The 15512-nt window shown below is 35.0% G+C and overlaps 1 protein-coding gene across 6 annotated transcripts in view; it reads left to right on the top strand.

Moving 5' to 3' along the window:
- RhoGEF64C (Rho guanine nucleotide exchange factor at 64C) overlaps nt 1–7515 on the top strand; it is a 616090-nt gene extending 608575 nt beyond the window's left edge. For all 6 annotated transcript variants that reach the window (XM_075368882.1, XM_075368880.1, XM_075368883.1 and 3 more), the window contains 2 exons: nt 3430–3531; nt 5032–7515. In XM_075368882.1, the coding sequence (XP_075224997.1) occupies nt 3430–3531; nt 5032–5163 (234 nt within the window). In that variant the 3' untranslated portion in view covers nt 5164–7515. The remainder of the gene's footprint in view (nt 1–3429; nt 3532–5031) is intronic.
- Nucleotides 7516–15512: the final 7997 nt, after the last annotated feature.

The raw sequence follows: 15512 nt of genomic DNA, 5'->3' as shown, positions 1-15512 counted from the left end.
TTCACAATGTATAAACATGCTGATATTACACTCCAAGCCATCACCTGGTTAAGATGTTTGATCATTTGTGCTATTGGGGTGAGAATTCTTCAACAGCACTTCTTACGTACTGGCTGCTTTCTTCCAATATTGCAAACATGGATCATCAGAAAAACAAACCTGAAGAATAAAAATACGCTTCAGTACAGTATAAACTATAATTCAGCTTACAAAAAAAATCCTACAGCAGCTGTGCAGTTAAAACCTGTACTATTTGGATGATTATAAGAAAAAGTGAAACTTTAAGTTTTCTGATTAATTAAAAGAAACTTGCTCTAGTCATTTTTTAATTGTTATTGCATTTATTTTGCCCAAGCAAGGCTGTTCTTTGCCATAGCAGGCGTGATTTTAACCTTCTTTTGAGAATGATATGCAGGGAGTCCAGCAGCAATCAATCTTCAACATATAGAAGAATCACAAACATTCTATTCTGCCGTACTCATTTTCAAGTTTTTTCAAGGTGGCTTTTCTATTTTTCTTAGCAATTTGAATTAGTTTCCTTTCTGTTCTTGGGCAAAATTTATTCTTCCGATCACATTTTCCTACACGAGAGTTTGCATACTCAGACCCAGGAGTCTAAAGATTTTTTCAATCTACACACAAATATGTTTGCAGAATGTTAACCTAGCTGCTATTTATCCTTGTGTGTGTGTTTATATAGTTTTTCTTGCAGAATACCCTTGGCCAGCCCCACTTTTCTAGGGGAAAGGTCACTTTTCTTGCCTTTATCAAAAGATTCCTCACAAAGTTCTGTAAAGTACAATATTTAACTTAAAAGTTGTGAAAATTTATGCCAAAACTGTGAAAATTGCGCAAAAACTCTCCTGATAACCTGTAACAACTTGAAATAAGGAAGCATATTCACACAACATAACCTCACTTTGAAAATTGTTGTTGAAGTTCTTATTCAGTGATGGCAACCTGACATCTGTGAATATGTTTTTTTTCTAAATAAATTTAAACAAATCAAAATTAAATAATGTATACACCAAATCATTTATAAGAAATGAAAAATGAACTATGTCAACACCTAAAAAGATATATTTCATAATTAAAAAGATACATTTAACGTAAAAATAGAAACAAAAAAGGTCACAATTATTCTAATAATTTTCACAACTAAATTTAATACATAATTTTCAAAACTTAATTCTCAATACTTGTATTCATTGCTTTTGTGACCATCTTCCTGGAAGGTGCTGCATTCTCATCTTGGTATCAAATGATATTATTGCAGGTTTTTTCATTTTAGTAAGATGAACATGCATTTAGAATGTAATTAAACAGTACATTGGATTTGTTCATATGTTATACAAGGTGCTACCCAAAATTTCGGGGAATTTTACCATAAAAATAAAATAGTTTACCATATGTTATAATTTCCACTGTCTGCTTCAAAGTAATCCCCTTGGACATTGATACAGTGATCCCAGCATTTTTCCCATGATTCCATGCATACCTGGAAGTCTGCAGGTGTAAGTGTTCAAAGCACATTCTGCATTTCTTCCTGAATCTTCTCAATTGTGTTATTAAAACGACGGCCTTTCAATTGAAATTTTATTTTCGGAAAGAGAAAAAAGTCGCACGGGGCAAGGTCAGGCGAATAGGGTGGTGGGGAATCACTACCATCTTTTTGGAAGCCAATAAATTCTGAACGGCTAGTGATGTGTGCGCGGGCGCATTGTCATGGTGCAGAACCCAGCTGTTGTTACCCCACAGATCTGAAAGTTTGCGCCTAATGCTTTCACATAACCGCTTCAAAACTTCACAATAGAACATCCCATTGACATTTTGACCAAGAGGAACAAATTCCTTATGGATAATGTCTTTGATGTCGAAAAAAACAATCATCATGAACTTCACGTTGCTGCGAACTTGGCGTGCTTTTTTTGGCCGCGGTGAACTTGCGTCTCATGTTCAAATTGTCCCACAAGATGCGTTGCACGGACCCATATGACATTTGTGCGATTGGACAAATATCATGGATTTTTGTAGACGATCTGCAACAATAGCCTCTCGCACTTTCGTGATGTTTTCTGGTGTTGCGCTTGTTGATGATCTTCCTGAACGCTCATCGTTATCGACTGTCGTTCGTCCATCTTTGAATCGTTTGTACCACAAAAAAGTTTTACTTTTACTCATAGCATTGTCACCAAATGCTTCCACAAACATGCGATGGGTTTCTGTACCAGTTTTTTTAAGCATGAAGCAAAATTTGATGCAGGTTTTTGCTCTTTAAAATTTGCCACTTAGAACTTCACTGAAGCAGTAAAACACAACGTTTCACAACCGCATGAAAGTCAACAATGCAGCCTCTCACCGTCACAGCTGTTGGAACATTGATTCACAAAGAGTACTGTTTGCCACATCTAGCGGCAGCAGGTCGTACCAGCACGAAATTCAAATTCCCCGAACTTTTGGGTAGCACCTTGTATATATTCATTTAGAATATTGTTATTTTTGTTTATCTGTATACGTTTCATAATGTTTAATTATATTAAGATGTTTTCTTTTCTCATGTATATTTAGAATATCAAAGTTATTATTAATGTTTGTGAATCTATAATATTCATTTATAAGATAGTTGGGAAGTAAAGGCTGTTTTGTTACAGAGAACAAACATTGACAAACCCATCAACATTTACATAACAAGGTTGTGTAAATATTGATGTAAATGTACACAAAATGGACCACAAACTAACACAATCAAACATTACATGATGTATAAACACACAGCAGACAATATTAAATGACAGACACAATTGTAATACAGTACAATTCTTGACACACTAAGTTATAAAAAAAAACCAGCAGCAACAACATTACCTGATCACTGAAAACAACAGAAAATATTGAAAACCTGCCTTATTTCATTCAGTTTGTCATTAAAGTAGCTTATAGTAAAAAAAAAAAATTCATATGTTCAATAGATATGAGTTATTATGCTGAGATGTGCATGATGTATTAGAAAAAATTCCTTTTTATTAATTTTTAATAATGTGCAATATATTACTTAAACCCAAAATTTTTTAGGGCTTTAAAATGTTAGGTTAGTACCAAGAGAAACAAGTAAAAGATTAATGCTTTTTCTCTGAAAAACTGCAGTGATAAACTGGATGTCATACCAGATTTTCTAAGAAAAATTGTATTTATACTACTCTGCACAATATTCTATATCCTGAAAACAAGGAGCTTCATATACTTATAATTTATCATTTAGGTAATAACTGAGGTAATTTAACATGCAATACACTAGCCTCTCATAAAAAAAGAGTTTTGCAAAAAGTTATTCTCAAGGATAGAATCATTTATTCATCAGAAGGATATTTATATAATGGAATGTGAGCTACATAGTTTTGAGGTTTTTAAATTGACGTTATTTTTTTTTAGGATCCACTTTTCCTGGACAAATGTATTGTTTGTACTGATGCTGACTGGGAAGATTACTTTGAAGTGCAAGAACTTGCAACCAAAGATACATTTATATTCAAGGTTAGTAGCTTAAAAGTTATCTATAGTTATCCTTTTTTCTCTTAACTTAAGTAAGCATGTTATTGTACAGTTTTTGTTACATTTTGTAGTAGTTTTATTAACAAATTAACCCATGTTGAATCAGTAACCAATCTTTCACACTTCTGATTCTGTGTAAACTGCACACTTATTCTGTTATTACATTTTCATCAATTTCCTTTTACATTTTTCCTTGCTGAATTGATCCACCTTTTAATCTTCCTCCTGGCTCCTTTTCCTCTTTATTTTACTTTTCCGTCTGTTGCTATAGCAGAACTGCAGCTCTAGAAAGGAAAGTATTGTAATCGGTCCAATTTGGGCATTTTTCAGTTTTCATCAGATCTTGATGTTTTGACACCTATGGAACCCAAAAAATAAGATGGAAATTTTCCAGATGTTAATGTTTGTATGTTCGAGTGTTAATTGGCCTCTAAATCACCTCATATCTCCAGAATTACCAGATCGATTTCGACCAAATTCGATCAGAATACTTCTTCTATATGTGAGACATTGATGCCATTAAATTTTCAACTTAAAAATGCTGTTGTAGTTATCTGCTATGTTGTGACATCATAGCTGAGCAAAAGAATTAAATAAACGAATAATATTTAAAGTTTATAAAGTAACTCAGCCTGGCTGGATCTCTAACTTGATCGCCCATTCGACTCAATACCTGGTGCAATAAGCCTTGCAGCTACACCAGTTGCCTACCATACAAGCGAAATTTGTTCCATGTAAGTTGTGAAATTACATTAGTTTAGTTAGTGCCGATCATCACCACTAGTAGTGCTACACCCACGCGAATTAAATACGATATGCACGCACACTTTAGTTAGAATCATTAAATTAAATAAATTAAAAAATATTTTATAAATAAAATGATAAATATTTTAACTTAAATTGTGTGTGTAAGCCATGCATCAAAAACAACTGTGTTGTCAGCTTTTTTTCAATGTTTTGCTACCATATATACTTTTTAACAACAACTGTTATGATCATTAATTGTTAATAAATGACAGTAATGTCCATTGTAACTACAACCAGCATTGTTTATCTTTGGTTTTCTACAGGAATATATTTATTAAACATGGGTTTGTTAGGTGGAATTTTATTTTAATTCTCATCCTTCAATTACTAGGATACTTCTCCCTGACAAGTAGGTATTGTGGGACCATCAGGATGTAAGGAATATAATTTACTGTCTTGCTATAGAACCAATTCTCATACTTTTTCATCTAATAGTATTACTGTTCTTGTCCATTTTCTTTCTCGTGTTTATTAAGTTCACAGTTTCAGATGTTACATAAAGTATCATTTAATACCTTACCTTCCACTGAATGGGCACATTTTTGTTGTATCTGTTTTCTAATTGGTGTATTTCACATTAAAAGTAAATCACAAAACTATTAAACAAATGTAACTGAAAAATATCATAAAAATTATACACAAAAATTAACACTTTTTTCAATTTTTTTTCTACAGGCTGAAGATGGGGAACGCACTAAACGATGGTACAGAACACTTCAGTATCATGCACAAGGACTCGGGGCTTGGCGCAGACGTCGATGTGCTTTAGCTAATATAATGATAAATGGAATGCAATTACGTGCGTGATTTAACAATAATAATAATATTATATTATTTTAATTTACTTTTTACTTTATTTATGTTGATATTGTCTTCTTTTACTTACAAAAAATTATAAACATATTAATATTGTAATTATAATTTTTAACTTAGAAAAGTTGTTACTATGTAAAATATATCATTATTTAATTTATATTTACTGCTTTAAAGTTGCAGTACTTAATAATTATATTTTTATCATTAATTTAATTGATAATTCTTTTTTTTTAAAAAAAAGAAAAAACATTCCCAGTGCAATGTGATCACTTTAGAATAAAGTATTTTATGTTATTGTTTGTACTTACAAAGATACTTTAAAAAATTGATATAGTTACAACGTCATTTCAGATTTGAAGTATGTAATATTGGGCTTATTTTTCAATACTGCGAGGTAAATTTAATTCAGTTACTTATTAGTTTTCAATCAATAAATGTTAATTTATCTCTTAACTTTTAAACGTGTTTTAAACTTATAAAATCATATAAGATTGTAAAAATAAGACCTTTCATCATTTAATTATTATCTGTTGGTAGAAGAATTATTATTTGATATACAAATTTTATGCAATATCTTAGCTCAAATTTAAAATAGATAATATTTGTTGTTATTCAGATAAATTAATATTTGCATTTTTAATTATTAATTCAGCTGAATTTACTTACTATAATATAAGTAATAGAAAAGCCATCCGTGTCTTATACTACTTAAATTTAACAGTGACTGATGATAAGGTACATATGCTTTATTAAATTTATAACACACTAACATAAAGATTGCCATATTATATCATTACCATTTCGTATAACAATTATTATTATTAGCATGTTTTACATGTATAGAAAAAAAGGTAAATATTTCTGTTTATCCATTAAGTATAAAAAATATCTCATATTTAACATAAAAGTTGCATAATATAAAGTTTATATATATTTGATATCAAAAACATATGTTTAAAATACAATTTTTAAACAAATTACATTACACTTTACTTTAAAGTAAGAGTTATGAAAACTTTTCCTGAAAGTATGCTAGTTTTTTACATTAAATCCTACTTCTTTAGAAATGCTACTGCAAATACTAAATACTGTCATCTTGGTTATGGCACTGGTGTTTGGATTAGGTTCCACTGGATTATTGTGGCTTGTAATGTGGTCATAGAGTACGTGTGATTTTAATTTAATTTATTAATTTTAAATGTTTTTGTAGATGTTGAGGTGCTCTAATGTTTCTGGTTTTAATATTTTCTAGTTCATTTGTAAGATTTTTATGTTATTTCAATATGTACATATGTGACTTGTTTTGATCCAATAGTAAGCAAACACTTGAAAATCTTACAAGTAAACAATAATTAGAAACTAGAACCCCTCTCTGACAACTCAAAATAGATTAAAACAATATTTTAAATGAATAAACTCTGTTCATAACATAAATAAACAATAACAATTGTTGTAATATATCCAAACCATACACCAGCACAGCTCTCAGCATTCCCAGTTGCAAACTTAAAAGCAGCTTAATTTAAAGTTAGCACTGACTCATATATATTTTTATAGAGCATAAGCTAGACAGAGGTGAATGATTTCTGCTCACTGAGACGTTACTATTGTCTAAATTAGTAAAATAAATTACAAAGTTGTAATGTACACTCTTCATTACAACATTCTCAAGTATTCAAAACTATTTAATATTAACACCACCAGTCACTTCGTTGAATTAGATTATGTTATTCATGTATTTTAATAGTAATTTCAAAACACAATAACATAACCATAAATCAGTATTTAAGAAAAAAATAAATAAGTTGTTTTATTTTAATGCAAATGTTTTATATGCTGAATTATTAAAAGTTTGATGAACAACAAGAAGTTTTACTGCTCCAAAAAGGGGAAGAGTATTCATGCATTTATCTGGAAATATTAAAATCAAACCTTTGATCAAAGCTTGGTTATAAATTAATGTTTGTGTTTACAAAATTAAATACTTGTGTTAAATGTAATGCGTTCCAAATCTCTTTTTATTCAGAATTATTTTGTAATTGTTCTTGGCAATTATTACAGCTATAATAATACCATCTTTTCTATGGTATCATTTGCCTAGAAGATTTAAAAAAATATATTTTTACTATATTTGTGTTTGTGAATAATTCATGTTAAACATAATAACTGGCAAAATATCTTACATAATTAATACTGGATTTATGAAGGAATATATGAGAAATGCTGTGGGGTAGAGAGCTACTATATATATAGTCTTTGTGATATGAGTTTCTATTTAGAAAATACAAATATAAAAAGGTATTAAAAAAAAATAATTTCATACTATTTGTAGGATATTAAATACACTTCAGCCTTTTCATTGTCATAACTACTTAAGTGATTCACAGCATAGTATCAGTGACTGCTAAACTGAAGATTTTGTGTTCATTTTTATTTAGGGTCTGAATTTTTACTAGAAGATAAGGGCTTAACTGTCTATAAGGGCTTCCCTCTCTACAGAGGTTAAAACAGATTTGTTGGTAAAGGCTTCTTTTTTTTTTTTACTTTTCATAGAGGATTATTTGCATTTGAACATTTAACAAATAAAATGACTGTACTTGTCTAAAATCACATATTAAATAAAAACTCTAAACGACATATAAAATGATGATTTGATCATATTATTAGAAATCAGCTGGTAATTTATAAAATATTAACACATTACAGCTTAAACAGATTAAAAGTATTAATAGCATAACCATACATTTCCACTGAAAGACTAGCATTTTAAATTCTCTTCATATGTTCAGGTAAGACCAAATGTTCAATAAAAATTTTACTTGTAGCCTGTTTTGATAAAATTTATTGATTTTGCGTCTATAACAAATCATCTTTCATTGAACTGAAGTGTGCAACTTTTAATTAAAAATAAAGATGTACTTGTATAATGAAGATTTTGAAAATATTAATTTTTAAATTCTTTCGGCAGTTACATCTCCATATTTCCTTTAGGCAAGATGGAACTGATTTTAGTTTATAAATATTCAGTGTTAAAATTTATTATAATCATATTATATATATTCTATGAAAATTTGATTCAATTTTGGTTAAGACCAAAAAAAAAAAAATGTAAAAAATACAACAAAATAATAAACAACTAATTATAAAAAGCTTATACTTAAATTGTTATAATCTAATAATAAGGTTATTGTTACAACCTTAAATTATTTTTTTTTTAACTAGCAGTATTACTGTAATAATGAATTTGTTTAAGAAAAAGAATCTTAAAACATTACAATTATTCCTCTATGTGATAATGTATAAATTTTAATAAGGGATAAACAGATTTGTAAAATATAATTTTTAAAATGATTAACTCATTCTATTAATTGTATTAATATTTCTGTATATTCTTTGTAGCATTTAAATTAATAATTATGTAGTAATAATATATGTAAATAAAGTAAACTGCATATAAATGAAAAACAAGAACTATTGTATAAATTAATAAATAATCTTGGTATCACATATGAACTATCTGCTAAATTCGGTTTTATTTATACTGTAACAGATATTTGTTTTAGCTGATAGATGTACAAATAGGTTCTTAAATGTTATAATGATAATTTGGTTTGTAAAAATAAATTTATTGTAATTATTTACCAGTTGAATACACTTCATTGTATTAAATAAAGTATTAGATTAAAAAAAAAATTATAACCTTGTTTTATTTACGTTCAGTATCACAGAATTTAACTGCATCAGTTAAATTCTGTGATCGCTTAAAGAAGTTAAATGTAAAGAAGAACTGGAGAAGTATTATTTTCCATTATCTAATCCGTATATGTTTTTTAAAATGATTTTATTCAGTTTAAAAAATAAGTTATTTTCTTTTACATACATTAATTTTTTTTTTTTTTAAATATAGTAGACCCCAAAATAAATTGTTGCCTACATTAAAGAAGCAGTTTTGCGAGAAAAAATAAGGCAAGAAAATGACAAAGAATAACAAAATAGAATTTCAATAAAAATAACAAAAGGAATGATGTAAAAAAATGTCAACTCAGAAGAGTAATGATAAAAAGAGATAACTATTCAACTTGAGCATTTCCGTAATCTGAGAATGTGTATGGTTTTTTCCTTAGATTTTCAGCAGATTTCTTGAATTTTCACACAAAAATACTTACAATATAAGAATTATATCAGGAAGAATATGATGTAATGATACTGTGCAATGATCATGACAGGAAAAACTTCAGATCATGTAATTCCTCGAAGGGGAGTCTTATTCTTTAAGACTTTGGGGGTTGGCGTCCCCACAGGCCTAGCCTCTGCAGCTTTTCTTCCCACTACACACTTAGCTGCAGAATGCTTTTCACTATACACGTATACTACACCAGGTACACTACATGAATTACAACATATACATTTACTCGACTACACAACAACATCCAACACAGTTTTCTCTTTCACTTACACTTGATGGTGTTGCAACATCGTACAAAATGCAACTGTAACCTAAGGTGGGAACTATCGTGCCGATGGGTGAATGGCTCTACATAGTCTCGAACGATGTCCTCTGGGCACCAGAGCAAACCCAGTTGTATTCAGCTCTAGCTCCAGTACGCGTGCGCTCTGCTGGAGTGGTCTATTGTATCGCCGGTTCTTGTGGGACCAAAATTTCAGTTCCTACAGCCAATTCTATGATGGTTGGTGGTCCATCTGAAAAAAACCACCACTTTAAGTCTGGTGAAAAGGCCTCGGTCAGCTTCGTCTGACGAGGATAATTTTGCTACAGCCAATGAAGATGGTGTTAGGTGCAAGAATGTCTGCTTTGTTGTTGTTAAGAATAATCAGGAGGGTGGCTCCCTTCAAAAGGTCTCACCTTTCTTGATTAGTAAATGCATCACAGGATGTATTGGTTCTCTGAAGAACATTAAATTGCGTGATGGGACAATTCTAGTGGAGACATATAACGACGAGCAGAGTCGGTGTTTGTTACGTCTGATCAATATGGGCGGCATAATCGTAAGTACGGCATGCCACAAGACCCTAAATACCACCCGAGGAGTGATTTTTTGTCGTGACCTTCTAGAAATGAATTTGAGGGAAATTGCTGATGAACTTAATACTCAGGGTGTTGTAGAGGTGAAACGTATGATGAAACGGCAGAACGGGACAGAAGAACCGACGCCGTCCCTTATACTGACGTTCAGTCTTCCTGTTCCTCCAGAGGATTAGAGTGGGTTACCTCTCCGTTCGGGTACGCCAGTTCATTCCCAACCCACGGCGGTGTTTCAGGTGCCAAAGGTACGGTCACACTACAACATCTTGCTCGAGGTCGGAGATCTGTGCACGATGTGCTACCGAAGGCCACAGTGACGCTAACTGCGAGGAAAGAGAAAGATGTGCGAACTGCAATGGTTCGCATATGGCTCGCTCCCGAGATTGCCCAACCTTTAAGGAAGAGAAGCCGATTCTCAAGATCTGTACTGAGCAGAAACTATCTTTCCCGGCTGCACGCAGGGAGTATAGGAAGATAGTTAACTCACAGAATCTCGTTCAACCTGATGTGTCCTATTCCACTGCAGCGTCAAAACAGACTGCTACACCTGTTCATGCTCCACAGTGCGGATCCTGCACAGAACTTAAGAAGCTCGTTCAGATGCTTTCTGATCAGGTTACTTCGCTTACAGCCACTATTTCCGGGCTGACGAGGATGAGTGAAAAGTCCTGTGTCTCAATAACGGAATCCAGCAGTGTGGTCCGTACAAACTTTCCTACTCCCAAAGTGCTGCCGACAGCTACTATTTCCGGGCTGACAAGAGTGAGTGAAAAGTCCTGTGTCGCAATAATTGAATCCAACAGTGTGGTCCATAAAAAAGTTCCTGCTCCCAACGTGCTGCCGGTACAGGCAGAGGTTACCACAGACGGCGGTAAGCCGACTAACAAGGTCCCCACGAAAGTGACCACCCCCCCCTGGGATGTCAGTAGCAACATCCCATTCTCATAAATCTCCTCCGCCGTCACCCCATATACTGGAGGATATGGTTGAGGAACCTCACGACTCAAAGGCGTCGGAGTTAATAGTGGGAGCCTTCAATGCCCACCATGTTTCTTGGGGCTCGACTTTCTGCTCCACTCGGGGAAATATAGTACACGATGTGAGACAGGACTTGGACCTTTGTTCGTTGAATGATGGGTCTCATACATTCATGTCTTTATCATCTGGTACTGTGTCTAATATCGATTTCTCCATGTGCTCGCCGGCTTTACTCCCTCGTTTTGATTGGTCTGTTTGTGATGATTTTCATGGCAGCGACCATAAACCAATTGTTCTTCGTTTCGGTGTGGACCACGAGGTTCGGAGAAGGCCACGGAGTTGGATTGTTGAAAAGACGAATTTGGATGGATATCGTATGGCCTTCCAATCGCAGTGTGACGTCGGTGCGGACATCCTTGAGCAACTTTCCTCTTTTACGTCCAAAATACTTGAGACTGCCAGCAGATTTGTCCCACAAACATCGGGTAATCCTAAACGTCCTTCCGTTCCGTGGTGGAATGATGATTGCAAGTGTACTATTCGGGATCGACGGCGAGCACTACGCAAATTTAATAATAGATCTACTACTGAACATCTAGATCTGTACCGCAGGGCTAGGGCAGTGTGCCGTCGGGTCTTCTTGACCGCTAAGAGTATGGACGAAGTATGTGAACTCCATCTCACGTATTACTCCCACGTCTAGTGTGTGGAGAAAAATCCATGCAATTTTCAGGTCGCCAGGGCAATCTATTCTCAATCTCGTCGATGAGGGAGAACTCCTTACGTCATCTTCGGCTGTAGCAAATACTTTAGCGAAACCTTTCCGTTCGGTGTCTCTCACCTCGTCAGATAGTAACGACTTTTTGAGGTACAAAGCACGGATGGAAGTATTGGGGTTGAATATTGGTGTTTCGGTTGGTGAATTGAACATTCCATTCTTACTTAAAGAATTGTTGCACGCACTTAGGAACTCACGTGACACTTCCCCTGGACCAGACAACGTTCGCCTTCGTATGCTTTCGCACCTTCCTGACTCAGCACTACAACATCTTTTGAGTATTTACAATGGTTTATTCTCCGGAGAAGTCTTTCCGCCCGACTGGTCGGAAACATTTATTATACCAGTACTAAAGCCTGGCAAAGAGAAAACGCCCTATTTCTTTAACAAGCGTGTTGTGTAAAGTAATGGAGAGGATGGTGAACCGCAGCCTTGCATGGTACTTGGAGAAACATGGCTTTCTTTCTTCGGAACAGTGTGGTTTCCGACAGGGGAGATCTTCCATTTACCATTTGGTGTCGATGGAGACAGCCATACAAAACGCCTTCCTGAACCGCCAACACCTCGTTGCTATCTTTTTCGATATAAAAAAGGCGTACGACACGGCCTGGCATTCTTAACACCCTTAGGAGGTGGGGGATCACTGGCAACATGCTTGCTTTTTTTTATCCGGGGATTCTTGAATCACCGGACGTTTCGTGTTCGTGTAGACGATTCACTTTCAGACAGTGTCGTCTCAGAAAATGGGGTACCGCAAGGTAGTGTATTAAGTGCCACCTTGTTTTCTGTGGCCATAAACAGCATTACCAATTGTGTACAGGCTCCTGTCTCTTGTTGTCTTTTCGTTGATGATTTTGTTATTTACGTTGCGAGCCTCTCTACACCCACTGCGGAGCGACTGATACAGAACACTATATTTCGCCTTGAGGCTTGGTCAGGGACTACTGGTTTCACATTTTCACCCGACAAGACGAAATGTGTAGTCTTTTCTCGGCTCCGGAACCCTTCTAATCCGCGGGTTTTTCTGAACAGGGAGCTAATTGCTGTCTCTACTTACGTCAGGTTTCTGGGTTTGCTTTTTGATAGCCGTCTTACTTGGGTCACACATATAAGGGATTTGAGGACAAAGTGTTCCAAACTTTTGGATATGATGCGGGTCCTTAGTAACATCAACTGAGGACCGATCGGTTATGTATGTTACGTCTTTGCTACTCCCTTGTTCGTTTCCGTTTGGATTATGTTTGTGTCGCCTATTCTTCAGCTCGTCAAACCGTACTTAAGATGCTGGATGGTGTGCATCATTCTTTTCTTCGGCTTGCACGGGTGCGTTTAGATAGAGCCCTATCACAAGCTTACTTGTAGACGGTGGCGAGCCATCACTTTGGGATAGACGAGACCAGCTTTTGTTATCTTATTTTGCCCGTCTCAGCGGACAGCCGAATAACCCAGCTTTTGACCTAGTTCTTATGAATCCTAATTTGAGGAAGTATGAGGACCGTCCACGTTGTACTGCGCCTGTGGGTGTCCGTACACGACGTCTGCTGCAGCGTATGAATGTTGGCACTCCCTCGTTCTTTCCATCATGACCGTGCTCGAATACCTCGTGGAGAATAAACCATGTAAAATTTACGTTTGATCTTACAACATATGATAAACAATCAACGCCACCTATTGTTTACCAGCAGTTGTTCCAGTTTCTCCTCACCAAGTCGAACCCAGACGTGGTGGTATACACTGATGGGTCGAAACATGACGGTAACGTTGGTTGTGCTTTTGTTTTCGATGAACAGACGTATATGTTTGGCCTACCCGGTGTTACGAGTGTGTTCACCGCGGAACTACTCGCTGTGGATAGGGCTCTAAGTATCGTTGGCCCTAAATATAGGAACATTCTTATTTGCAGTGACTCGTACAGTGCTCTCCAGGCGTTGGAAACCCCTTATTCCGGACATCCTGTCATCGTTGACATTTATGATAATATCGCTGAGTTAGATAAACGAAACAGGGGGGCAGGTTTTTGCTGGATCCCTAGCCACATTGGAATTCTTGGTAATGAGAGGGCAGATTCTGCTGCGAAAGATGCGTGTATTCAGCCTCCTTTCACCACCCGAGTTACTACCTTTGATTTTATTAATCATATAAAACAATCACTGCGAGCAAGGTGGCAAAGTGGCTGGACGGCTGCCGTCGATAATAAACTTCGACGGATTAAAGACTCAGTGTTGCCGGGGGGCTCCTCTTGCAGGAACTCTCGTCGTGAGGAAGTGGTCCTCTGCCGGTTACGGTTGGGGCATACGAGGATATATGTTTTTCTGTAAGAGGAGTTTTTTTAATAATTTTAACCTTTATTTTCAATTTGATTTTTTAGTTCTATGTGTTTAATTTTACTATCCGGGATGGGGATTTTTTGCACAACCCATCAGAGTTAGGTAAGTTTTTATACTTTCTTTATTCTATTATTTTATCTTTTATATTTTATCAACTTTGTCTATGATATTAGTTTTGGGTTTTATTTAACTTCTTGGCTTGTTTTAGTAAATTTTTATTATATGATTAATATTACTTTTACACCTTTTATAGCTTATTATTTTGGAGTTATATTATCCTTTTAATAATAACTACCGGGCGATGATAACGCCCAGGCGTTTTTCACCCACAAACAACCAAAAAAAAAAAGAAAAGTTTTCCTTTAGAATCTTCCAATCTATCTTCCTCCTTTTCTTATCTGTTTGTCTAGTTCCTCTACGTATATGAAATATTTCATCTTTGCCAATCGGTAGATATAAGGGAAAAGTACTGATGCTAATACATTACCTTGGGTTATCCCATTCTTCTGCATCCATCATCAGCTATTCCTATCCATGAATGGTATATAGAATCGCCTATCTTTCAGCAAACATCTAACTATCTGAGTAAACTGAAATCCTTAGTCAGTTGGCACACTTTTTGATGAGCCTGCCATGATTTATTGTATCATAAGCTGCACTAACAGCTAACAGAAAAAATATTGCTTCTATTTTGATATATTGGGCAAGATTTTCTGCTTGGCTGCTGCTGCTTTTTCCTTCATGGGAATCAGCCTGCTGTAGTATAAGCTTCTCTTTAATGGTGTTCTGGACTCTGTTGAGGATCAACCTTTCAAAAACGACATAACAAATATACTGGTCATTAGTTATTTGGCTCCTGGGAACCTTTCTCGGCTTCAGTAGCACCACAACATGTACTTTCTTCCACATTGCTGGTACTCTTCCAGTAGCCATCACTGTGTTGCTGCATTTCACCAGCCACTTTCTTGTTCTTGGGACCAACTTGTTGGTCCCAAGATTTCTGGATGACCCAGTGGTTATCTGGTCATGGATCGTTCAACGCCTATCTGTATGCTAGAAGAAGACGTGACACGCCCGATTGTAAGTGCTATGGGAAGGATAGTGCTGAGCACACCTTCCTTGTGTGTCCAAGGTGGACTTTGGAAAGACCTATTGCAGGAATTATCTCACCGGAAGAAATTATGCGAGTGATGCTTACCTCCAGCGTTGCTTG

The sequence above is a fragment of the Lycorma delicatula genome, chromosome 6, assembly GCF_047948215.1.
Source record: "Lycorma delicatula isolate Av1 chromosome 6, ASM4794821v1, whole genome shotgun sequence".
Classification (NCBI taxonomy): domain Eukaryota; kingdom Metazoa; phylum Arthropoda; class Insecta; order Hemiptera; family Fulgoridae; genus Lycorma; species Lycorma delicatula.
Note: the sequence above shows the minus strand (reverse complement) of the source record. Positions and strands in the feature narration are given on the sequence as shown.